At 41.2% G+C, this 12,035-nt stretch overlaps 1 protein-coding gene across 1 annotated transcript; it reads right to left on the bottom strand.

Annotated features, from left to right (window-relative positions):
• Nucleotides 1-99: 99 nt before the first annotated feature.
• Nucleotides 100-3,870, bottom strand: LOC112247602 (peptidyl-prolyl cis-trans isomerase D). Its single transcript, XM_024416410.2, has 10 exons — nt 3,689-3,870; nt 3,050-3,190; nt 2,659-2,765; nt 2,341-2,529; nt 1,997-2,119; nt 1,657-1,763; nt 1,329-1,473; nt 1,005-1,091; nt 739-781; nt 100-497 (listed from the first exon to the last, which is right to left on the bottom strand). Exons 1-10 carry the CDS (start codon nt 3,771-3,773, stop codon nt 409-411), a joined length of 1,116 nt encoding a protein of 371 aa, XP_024272178.1. The 5' UTR covers nt 3,774-3,870; the 3' UTR covers nt 100-408.
• Between the last annotated feature and the right edge of the window lie 8,165 nt (nt 3,871-12,035).

Consider the following 12,035-nt stretch of genomic DNA (forward strand, 5'->3'; position numbering starts at 1 on the left):
CCTCGGTGTCTTACTCCATACTTCTCATTGAATGTACAGGTAGTATTTAATTGCATTGTATACAGGTCGAGTATGGACAATTCAAGAAATAGAGTCAACTAACCAACCACATTTCATCTTTATGGCTTATATTAAACATTCAGAAAAATAAATAAAGGGATATTACAGTAGTTATTCAGAGTAAACATGAACGAATATGAAATGAATAGTGAAATAGTCTTGACAAAATGCTGACAGGTTTACACTTCCATATTGTTACATATCTATACTTCATTTTTATCTACCCTCATTAAACAGACTGATTACATGGTCCTGGTTTTCAATTTGCACCTGTATTGTAGCTAGCTGCCTAAATGAAATAACTATTGACAAGTGGACAGGCCTATATCAAATTATTGTCTGATACCTTCACGCAAACATTTTGGAATAGATTTGCTTCTCTTTCTCCTTTTCCTCCTTCACTTTTATCTGGACTCTCTTCATCTCGTTTCCGATTGCTGTTAAAGGATGCAAAAAGTAAATTCACTTGGTCAGGCAAGGAAAACAACCGATCATGATGAAACAAAAAATGTAATGTTGCACATCTGTCAAAGGGGGTTTCTAAACAGGTTTAATTTGATAAACATACTGCTCTCACTATTGACCATGTATTCTATAGTTAGCCTTTGGGATATGGAAAGGAACATGTGAGGACATGATCCCCTGGATTGATTGTCACAATAAAAAAGCAGTAAAAACCTTTATCCTCCGGTGCAATTTCTTGAGCTTTCTTCAGATCACTCTAATGGAACAAGTTAACATTTCAGTGAGTCAACAAACACCGTGACAAGTCAACTTCACTGATTTATGAAACGAGTCGGCCCAACTCTTTACGGCATCCTTTAGTGCAAATAAATAGTTCTGTGGCATGGGTTCCAGTCCAGAAAGAGCACATTTTAGTTAGGCTGGCACCAAGGCTACACATTTTGAAGACAGAAATATGTCTGGTATAAGTTTTTCTTTACCATGGCTTTACTGTACTCCTTCAGTCCTTGCCAGGCCTGGGCCCTCCTGAACAGAGCCTTAGTGTTTTTCTGGTTCAACTCCAGTGCCTGAAAACAAACACACACAATCAGACTAAATAGTAACTGCACTTCAGTGTTTCTTTTAAATGTTTATCTACAAATATACATATCCTAAGTTGCACTCAATCAGTTCCATAGAGACTTACAGTACTGACCACGAATGGCCTTTGAATCGTTGCCATTAATAAACGATCGTATTGTAGCCTAGTGATGGTAGCGTGATAGGGCTTGCTTCTAGGATTTTGGCTGGCCTAAAATACTTACCTCGTCACAACTGTCCATGGCTTCCTGCCAGAGCTGCAACTTCAGTTTACAGGCAGCTGTGTTGAGAATGCAGCTCAACACTGTGGGCTCCAGCTTCGTTTGGGCCTTCTCAATCTCCTGCTCGTCTCCACCAAGTGCCAGATACCTGGCAAGAGACACATTTCACCATTTAGTCCACACTTTGCTAGCCTGGTCCCAGATCTGTTTATGCCATTTGGCCAACTTCTATGGTCATCGCACATTCAAAAGCATGTCATGAAATAGCAGACAGGCCTAGTACACACACAAATCACAGCAAGAGAAGAGTGGGCCTGGGACCATGTTTCACCTGAGAGCTTTGGAGTACTTCTTGATTGCAGACTGCCAGTCTTGGTTCTTGAAGAAGTTGTTCCCAATATTCTTAATATCTTCAGCAGCAGACAGGATTTTGTCAACCTAACCAAAAAGACAAGTGTGAGACTTATGCCATTTTCACAATCACAGCAATTCATAGTTCATGATACACTTTTTTAATTTGACAGACTAAATCAATACACATATGCTGATTGAGGGTGAATAAGGGTTAAGACAATATTCTTTGCTTATTAATACTTAGTAGTAAGAACTACTAATATTCTCTGAATATTTTAAGAGAAGCATTCAGTGAAAAAAAAGGCAGGCCTACTAACATCTTTTAAGTCGACATCGGAGTCCTCTGGGTAGTCTGGATGGGTGTCCCCTGAGCAGTCATTCGGTGCTACTCCCCAGTTGTCGCCATCTTTATGCTCACCACACTCAGCAATTACACATGGCTACGTGGAAAGAAACATCAGAGCAAAACTGTTAATACACGATAAGCATTTCACAAGTGTCACGCACCTTACAGAAAAATACTAGGTAATCTACCTGCTGGCTACAAAACACACAGCTTGCTACAGTTTTAATATGCCCCAAAACAACCTCTGATGACAATGTCATCACACACATTACACCAAGCTCCTACTTAATGTGGCAGTTGCTTTCACTGATTTACCTTGACAGGCGTGTCCTCGTTGGTCTCTATGGCCTCCAGTGTTTTCACCAGCCCCATCCCCTTCAAGACTTGTCCAAAGACCACATGTTTGCCGTCTAGATGAGCAGTAGGCACAGTGGTGATGAAAAACTGGGAGCCATTGGTGGCGGGTCCAGAATTGGCCATACTCAGCAAGCCCCCTTTGTCGTGCTGGAGAGGAGACCGACACCCACATGTTAATTTAGAGATGACAAAGAAAACTAAAAGTATATGTTATGATTAGGGCCAGGTATTTATACTAGCCCCAGCTATATGTTATGCCGTTATGAAAATCCTTACCTTGTAATAGAAGTTCTCATCTTCAAACTTCTCCCCATAGATGCTCTCTCCTCCAGTGCCATTCTGGTTGGAGAAATCACCTCCCTGGATCATGAATTGCTTGATGACTAAAATTGATTGACAGCGTAAAATACAAGTAAGAGGTCATTAACTTTCTGAAGTTGCTAAAAAATTGATTTACTACTGAATTATAGATGTGATCTATAATAGCTATGCATCGGTAAAAGAGGTTTCAAGGTAGTAATTTAGAACAAAATGAGAGGGGAAATGTAGCTACATGGCTACTGCAGATAAAGCCTCAGTTACATAGCTATAAACCGCTTATGAATTTGAAACTGTGGGTGTTTGGGGCAGAGTTCCACACAAACAGTGGAAAGACATATTTGCTTACTCCTGTGGAAAGGACATCCTTTGAAATGGAGTGGTTTCCCTGTGGTTTTGCCAGTTCCCTTCTCACCAGTACAGAGTGCTCGAAAGTTTTCAGCAGTTTTGGGGACAACATCAGCAAACAGTTCGAACACGATTCGGCCAACTGGTGACAACAAACAAAATAAGTCACGACTGTGTGGATAGCTGGCCTTGATAAATGCAATTTTCTACGTAGTTGTAACTAACTCATCAAAATAAGCCGTTTAGTCCTGAAATGGATACTCGGGTAGATACTGGTGTGTTGACTATTCATGCAAGATATAACAGCACGTGCTTCAAATGCAATGTACTGGTAAGTTATAATTGCGAATGAACGGTAACAAAGTTACTAGGCTAACTAACGTACATTCACATAGTAAAATGAGCGAACAAGACAAGCATCTATTTGTTTAAAACAGCATGCACATGGCAGATTTGTTATTTAACATGGCTACATTGGTTGCTGCAGTTTTTCTGTGGCGTAACATTAACAATTTAAGAACACGATAACGTTAGCTAGCTAGCTTGAATGAATGTGCTTTTTCTAGAAACTAATATCACCCGGTTCTGCTAGCTAGCCATTAGCCTATCGACTAAACGCATTTATTGAAACTATCTTAACCTCTTTCACCACCGATGTCTACATCAAGGAAGACACGGGGGTTTTCTTTGTTTGAAGGCTTGGTCACTGGTGTTGCGTTAGACATTTCTAAAAATTACACAATTCTAAATGTTATCTACTTTCACAGTACTCCTGGTTGACTGCGAGCTTCAATCTCGGAGATTTTACTTCCTCTAAATTCGATGCGTTGATTCAAACGTTGCAAAACATGGACCACTGCCATCTACTGAGTTGGATGTGCAACTACAAGAACCTGTGTGAATTTTGAAGACGGGAAACTACCCCAAAAAAGTAACTATAGCTTTTCCAAAATGTTTATGTTTAACTAAAATATTTTATATTCCCAGTGTTCTGTCCCCAATCCTAAAGTAGTGAACCCTTTGCCTAATCCCATTCAACCACTGCTATAACCTACCTGAATGTCCCAGAGGTGTGCATGTGAATATGTTGGCTATATTGATTGAAAATACTATACTATAATAGATAAAATCATGTTTTTCGTAAGGTATTAGAAAGGGTCAGCCATTAACTGGAGGCAAGATTACCACCAAATTGATGTTGAGCTAACAACACATTGGAATTCTCTAGTGCGATAAAGGCTCCACTCCCAATCTATTTCAGTTAGCAGCACAGCTATCTGAGCTAGACTTTGGGGATTGTAATGGCTTTTTCTCAGGGGATGGATTATCTTCTTCACACTTGTTATCAAAAGTTTGAATCTATGTCATAAGATAGGAAATACCTGGATCCCAGACCTGTGGTATCCAATACTGGTGTCTGTGTCATCCTTGGTGAATTAACTTTTTTATTCTCTTAGTTCCCCATGTACAGCTATCAATATTTGAGTACTTTTAGATAAGTTATCTCCAAATAGTTTGTCAAAACTTTGGAGATTTTATAGTGGAGCCAATGGGTTTAACCAAATATGAATGATTTACTTAAGCGGGTTTACATAAACTATACTTTAACTCTTCATTGTAAGTCACCCTGGATAAGAGTGTCTGCTATATGACTAAAATGTCAAATGTAACTCTTCAGACAAAACTTGGGGATGTTTTCATCCTTCTAATCAAATCCTTGTTTGAGAATTTTAAGGATTGCTCATTTACTGTCAATGTTGCTGTATAACTAAATGTAAAATACACCAGTGTAGGTGTGGTAGAGTAGCTTACTTGCAGTGATCCTAAACCATTTCAGTGAAATAGAACATGCAAATGATTCATGAGACTGTTGGATGTAATTGAGTACTGGCGGGAGAGTAAAATAGTTTGATTCACGTTTATATACAGTAGATAACAATGTGGTGTATATCAGATATTTGGTCAGGTCTTCAGGACAACACAGCCGATTGAATCATCTTCCGTACTTTAAAGGAATTTAAAGGATTTAAAGGAAACTCAATTGTGAGGCACCTGCAGCTTTTCTCTGAACGAGTAGATCTCCCTCGGAAGGGATAAACAAAGTAGCATTTATGAGTTGTAGGTATTTGTCAGTCAAAAATATCATAGCAATCCTTAAATAATGTTGTCTCTATTGAATACTGTTCACTTCAAAGACCACATACAGAAATGGTCTAGCATGTGTGGTTTGAATGGGTTCATTCACAGGCCAGATCATGTCCTTTCATATATCATGCATGGCCCATTTGAACTTTAAATGCATTTGCATCGAATTCCTCAAATGCTGTGGATATAGTTTCATAATAGTTCTAAGAAGTGATATAACAAATGAGAGGTCAGTTATGACCTGAGAACAGGGCCTGTGCAGAAATAGGAGTGTGTGTACAATTGAGTTTAGTTGGTCAAATAAACACTATATGACCAAAAGTATGTGGACACCTGCTCATCTAACATCTCCTTTCAAAATCATGGGCATTAATATGGAGTTGGTCCCCCCTTTGCTGCTGTAACAGCTTCCACTTTTATGGTAAGGCTTTCCACTAAATGTTGGAACATTGCTGCAGGGACTTGCTTCCATTCAGCCACGAGAGCATTAGTGAGGTCGGCACTGATGTTGGTCGATTAGGCCTGGCTAGCAGTCGGCGTTCCAATTAATTCTAAAGGCGTTCTATGGGGCTGATGTCAGGGCTCTGTGTAGGCCAGTCAAGTTCTTCCACACCGATTTCGTCAAACCATTTCTATATGGACCTCGCTTTGTGCACGGGGGCATTGCCATTCTGTGTCAGGGAAGGGCCTTCCCCAACTGTTGCCACAAAGTTGCAAGCACAGGCCTGGGCAATTATTGTCCATGGAGGGCTACATTAGAATATATTTTTGCCATCGCGGGCCAGAATCATATTACATGATTATACATCATGTGTATGACTGTGTTGACAGATATATCTACTGTAAATCACCTCCAGATATGCTACTTATTTTACTTTTTTAACATGCACAAAAATGAACCACATCTATGTTCTCCTTTTGGTAGGTATTTCAATTATTAAACATGCAATGAACTACACAGAGGGAAAAGTACACTGTGCATTCAGCACCACGGACAGAACTCTTGTTAACGGGTATGCACAAAAACACAGGAAATAGAGAGAGCTCAACATTACATTTAAACTACTCAGTCAGTGTGAGGAGTGAAGTCTCTGATGGGCATTGACTAGAGCAGTGAAGTCAGGTATAGTGTCTGACGTCACTATGCGCAGGATTGCTGAGAGGTGAGAGTCAGTAAGATATGATCTCTGCCTTGACTTGTTATATTTCATCACTGAAAATGTCTGTTCACATACATAGGTTGACCCAAACAGGACAAACATATTCTGAGCATGACTAGTTATCTTTGGAAAGTTTTGACCATGGAGAGATGCATAGAACCTCGTCAGTGACATTGTTTTGAATAGTTCTCCAATCACTGCATCAGACTGAAGATCGGTGAGCTCAAGTTGCAGGTCAGTGGAAGCGTTATCCACATTGAAGGTGAAAGTAGTAGAAACCAACAACATGTCATTTTCCAACACTTTGAAATCCTCAAAACGACAAGAAAACTCACCGTTCAAAGCACGCAGCAGCGATGTATACTCCCGCTGGTCATCTGAGAGGGAACAGACTAGTAGTGTCGCAAGGTGGGTGAGATTGTTGGCTTCTACTTGGCAGGTCAGGAGGAGTAATTTTCCCTTGAAGTCGGCCTTTGACAAGGCTGTACATCTGATGTGCAAAAAGGCACTTTCCTTGTAGTTTGGAATTCAGTTCATTCATGAGGGCCATGATGTCCACTGGGAAAGCAAAATCAGCCAACTATACATTATCTTGCAGTTGAGTGAAATCCCATATATTTTCCTTTCATTTGCAAAAACTCAGCAATCTCTGACTTCAGGTCCCACACCCTTTTAAGCACATTCCCTAAACTCAGCCATCTCACATTTGTGTGGTAGGGGAGATCTGCATGACTCGACTCTGTCTCTTCCAACAGTGAGACAAACTGCCTGTGGTTTAAAGATTTTGTTCTTATGAAGTTTACCACTTTAGTGACTGTATCTACAGCATTGCTCATTTTCAGAACACATTTACAGAGCACACATCCTGATGAATTATGCAACGCAGGAAAATCATTTTCTGATCTGGGTTCAGCTCAGCTCCTTGGATCTTATATCCTTTTTAAAAGGCCAACGTTTTTTCCTGTCAAGTTTGGGCACCCATCCATCAGTGGACTTTTTCTGGTGTTATTGGAGACTTTGGGAGACTCTGATGTGAAAGCACGTATCGTTATTACTCTTCTCAACGAGCAGCGGGTGCTGCCGGGGGCCATCTCCTGTCCCAAAGCACTCACAGGCGGCCCAGTCCTTGCTCAGCAGTCCCTCCCAGCTGCAGTCAGAGCAGGAGATGTTCACCCCTCCGCGTCCAGAATGCAACTGATTCGCTCATGCAGGAAGCCACCGCTGGCTGATCCCACCCTGATTTACATTAAAACATTTTTTTTAACCTGAATTAAGGCCAGACTAGTTACCATAAATTTCTCAAATTGCCATTGACAGTTTTTTCTAGTGTCTCTTTTTGGTCCATTTAGATTGTTAATGTAGATTGTATACATTTTTTTTATTTTTTTATGTTATGGTTAAAAATGTTCATGTTTTACTGTGACTTGTTGTAGGCTCCTAAGTGGACAATAACGTTAAAACCCAAACCAAATTAAGAAATATAAAATAAAAAACTAAGTAACTCCATCAGAGTGTCTCTTTTGGGTCACTTTTGCCAGCCCCAAGCCCGGATAAAGGAGGAGGGTTGGAATTGTGACATTAAACAAAACAAGAATCGACAGAAGAAAGTTCATTTGTAGTTTACTCACTTTTTTGTTTTTTACTCACTTTTGGTCTCTCCCACGACGTTATTCCTCTCTCCTATAGCGTCCATCACAATTAAATGCACATGACAAATTATGCAAATTAGGTGATGACGTCATTTAGCGAGTTTTAGGACAGCCAATGGTTACTTTCCTTACTGAGGAGTTGGCAACACTGGACCTAAGACGACAACATAGCATGGCAGCAACACATGACAACACAGTATGGTAGCAACACAATATGACAACAACATGGTAGCAACACAACATGGCAGCAGCACAACATGGTAACAGCACAAAACGGTACAGTCGTTGTTGCTCCTAGATGTTTCCACTTCACAATAAAAGCCCTTACAGTTGACTGCGGAAGCTCTAGCGGGGCAGAAATTTGACAAACTGACTTGTTTAAAGGTGACATCCTATAAATGTGCCATGTTGAAAGTCACTGAGCTCTTGATTATGGCCATTCTACTGCAAATGTTTGTCTATAGAGATTGCATGGCTGTATGCTCAATTTTATACACCTGTCAGCAATGGGTGTGGCTGAAATACCCCAATCCACTAGTTTGAAGGGATGTCCACATACTCATTTATATACAGTGCATTTGGGAAAGTATTCAGACCCCTTGACTTTTTCCACATTTTGATACTTTACAGCCTGTGATGGACATTTTTAAGTTTGTGATTTTCTAATAACCAATTTCTGTTCTATTCATGTGCTTCATAAAATAACCCATTTCTGTGTTAATGCAAGTGACTGATTGAACAAATCCTTACTATTAGTATCTGCAATTTTGCAGTACGCCCATAACCTTGTTTAGAGAAAGGGATATCTCAGTTTCAAGGTCTCAGCTTAAAGAGAAGAATCGTTGTGTGGTATTGGTCTGTCACATGCATGACCCAGTATTGGTCGTCACATGAATGAAGCAAACCTTAATTATGAATGATGAATAAACTAAATCATACAAATTTAACTTGTATAAGGGAGGGAACTAACCGGACTGCCCCGTTAGAGCTCCTGACAGACGTTCACTACGGTGCATCAAGTTTGTTGTAACCTCTCCAGTTAACTGTTAATTCATTTAAGATTAACTTTGAGTGTCCCATGTAAAATCATTTCTACAACATGCCTTATTCTAAAATGGATTTAAAATTTCTACACACAATACCCCATACTGACAAAGTGAAAACAGGATTTTGGACATTTTTGCAAATGTATTAAAATATATATTTTTAAACAAATACGTTATTTAAATACATATTCAGACCATTTTGCTATGAGACTTGAAATTGAGCTCAGGTGCATACTGTTTCCATTGATCATCTTTGAGATGTTTCTACAACTTTATTGGAGTCCACTTAGGGTAAATTCAATTGATTTGACATGATTTGAAAAGTCACACACCTGTCTATATAAGGTCCAACAGTTGACAGTGCATGTCAGAGCAAAAACCAAGCCATGAGGTTAAAGGAATTGTCCATAGAGCTCCGGGACAGCATTGGGAAGAGGCACAGATTTGGGGAAGGGTACCAAAAATGTCTGTAACATTGAAGGTCCCCAAGAACAGAGTCGCCTCCATCATTCTGAAATGGAAGAAGCTTGGAACCACCAAGACTCTTCCTAGAGCTGTCCGCCCGGAAATTGAGCTCAGGTGCATACTGTTTCCATTGATCATCTTTGAGATGTTTCTACAACTTCATTGGAGTCCACTTAGGGTAAATTCAATTGATTTGACAGGATTTGGAAAGTCACACATCTGTCTATATAAGGTCCAACAGTTGACAGTGCATGTCAGAGCAAAAACCAAGCCATGAGGTTAAAGCAATTGTCCATAGAGCTCCGAGACAGCATTGGGAAGAGGCACAGATTTGGGGAAGGGTACCAAAAAATGTCTGTAACATTGAAGGTCCCCAAGAACAGAGTCGCCTCCATCATTCTGAAATGGAAGAAGCTTGGAACCACCAAGACTCTTCCTAGAGCTGTCCGCCCGGCCAAACTAAGCAATCGGGGGAGAAGTGCCTTGGTTAGGGTGGTCACCAAGAACCCAAGGGTCATTTTGACAGATCTCCAGAGATCCTCTGTGGAGATGGGATAACCTTCCAGAAGTATAACCATCTCTGCAGCACTCCACCAATCAGGCACTTTATGGTAGAGTGGCCAAACAGAAGTCACTCCTCAGTAAAAGGCACTTGACCACCCACTTGGAGTTTTCCAAAAGGCACCTAAAGGACTCTCAGACCAAGAGAAACAAGATTCTCTGGTCTGATGAAACACAGATTGAACTTTTTGGCCTGGATGCCAAGCATTACGTCTGGAGGAAACCTGTCTCCATTCTTACAGTGAAGCTTGGTGGTGGCATCATCACCTTCCAACAGGGCAACAACCCTAAGTACACAGCCAAGACAACGCAGGAGTGGCCTCGGGACAATTCTCTGAATGTCCTTGTGTGGCCCAGTATAGCCTGGACTCGGACCCAATCGAACATCTCTGGAAAGACTTGAAAATAGCTGAGCAGCGATGCTCCACATCCAAAATGACAGAGCTTGAGAGGATCTGCAGAGAAGAATGGGAGAAACTCCCCAAATACAGCTGTGCCAAGCCTGTAGTGTCTTTAATGAGTCGGACGAGAGGGATTTACTCCAGACACCCGAACGGGCCCTCATCCCCGTCATTCGCAGGAGAAAGAGATGGAGATTTTGCGGAAGGAGATCAGGGTGCCTTGTGAGGTTCCAGCGACGAGTGGCTAATCTGCCTTTTCCACTGGTACTATTGGCCAAAGTACAATCGCTGGATAATAAAGTGGATGAACTAAAAGCACGTATATCCTACCAACAGGACAATCAAACTGTGATATCTTAAGTTTTACCAAGGTGTGGCTGAACGACGACATGAATAACATAGAGCTGGCAGGTAACACACTGTATCGACAGGATAGAACAGCAGCCTGGTAAGACAAAGGGTAGCGGTCTATGTATATTTGTAAACAACAGCTGGTGCACAATGTCTAAGGAATTCTAGAGGTTTTGTTCACTTGAGGTAGAGAATCTCATGATAAACTGTAGACCACACTATCTACCAAGAGAGTTTTCATCTATATTCTTCGTAGCTGTCTATTTACCACCACAAACCGATGCACTAAGACCGCACTCAATGAACTGTATACGGCCATAAACAGGAAAACGTTCATCCAGAAGCGGCGCTCCTAGTGGCCAGGGACTTTAATGCAGGGAATCTTAAATCTTTTTTACTTTATTTCTACCAGCATGTTAAATGTGCAACCAGAGGGAAAAAACTCTAGACCACCTTTACTCCACACACTGGGACTAAACACCTCCCTCTGCAACTGGATCCTGGACTTCCTGAAGGGCCGACCCCCAGATGGTAGGGGTAGGTAACAACACATCCGCCACATCCTCAAAAAAGGTTCTACAGCTGCACCATCAAGAGCATCCTGACTGGTTTCATCACTGCCTGGTATGGCAACTGCTCGGCCTCTGACTACAAGGCACTACAGATGGTAGTGCGTACGGCCCAGTACATCACTGGGGCCAAGCTTCCTGTAATCCAGGACCTCTGTACCAGGTGGTGTCAGAGGAAGGCCTTAAAATTGTCAAAGACTCCATTTACCCTAGTCATAGACTGTTCTCCCTGCTACCGCACGGCAAGCGGTACCGGAGTGCCAAGTCTAGGTCCAAGAGGCTTCTAAACAGCTTCTACCCCCAAGCCATAAGACTCCTGAACATCTAATCAAATGGCTTCCCAGACTATTTGCATTGCCCCCCCCCCTCCCCCCTCTTTTACGCTGCTGCTACTCTCTGTTATTATCTATGCAGTAACTTTAATGACTATACCTACATGTACGTATTACCTCAATTACCTCGGCTAACCGGTGCCCCCACACATTGACTCTGTACCAGTACTCTTTAATTATTTGTTACTTTTATTTTTTTTTGGGGGGGGGGGGTATTTTTCTTAACTGCATTGTTGCTTAAGGGCTTGTAAGTAAGTATTTCACTGCAACCTGTTGTATTCGGTGTGACAAATTAAATTTGATTTGAT

This window comes from Oncorhynchus tshawytscha, linkage group LG21 (genome assembly GCF_018296145.1).
Source record: "Oncorhynchus tshawytscha isolate Ot180627B linkage group LG21, Otsh_v2.0, whole genome shotgun sequence".
In the NCBI taxonomy this organism is placed as follows: Eukaryota; Metazoa; Chordata; class Actinopteri; order Salmoniformes; family Salmonidae; genus Oncorhynchus; species Oncorhynchus tshawytscha.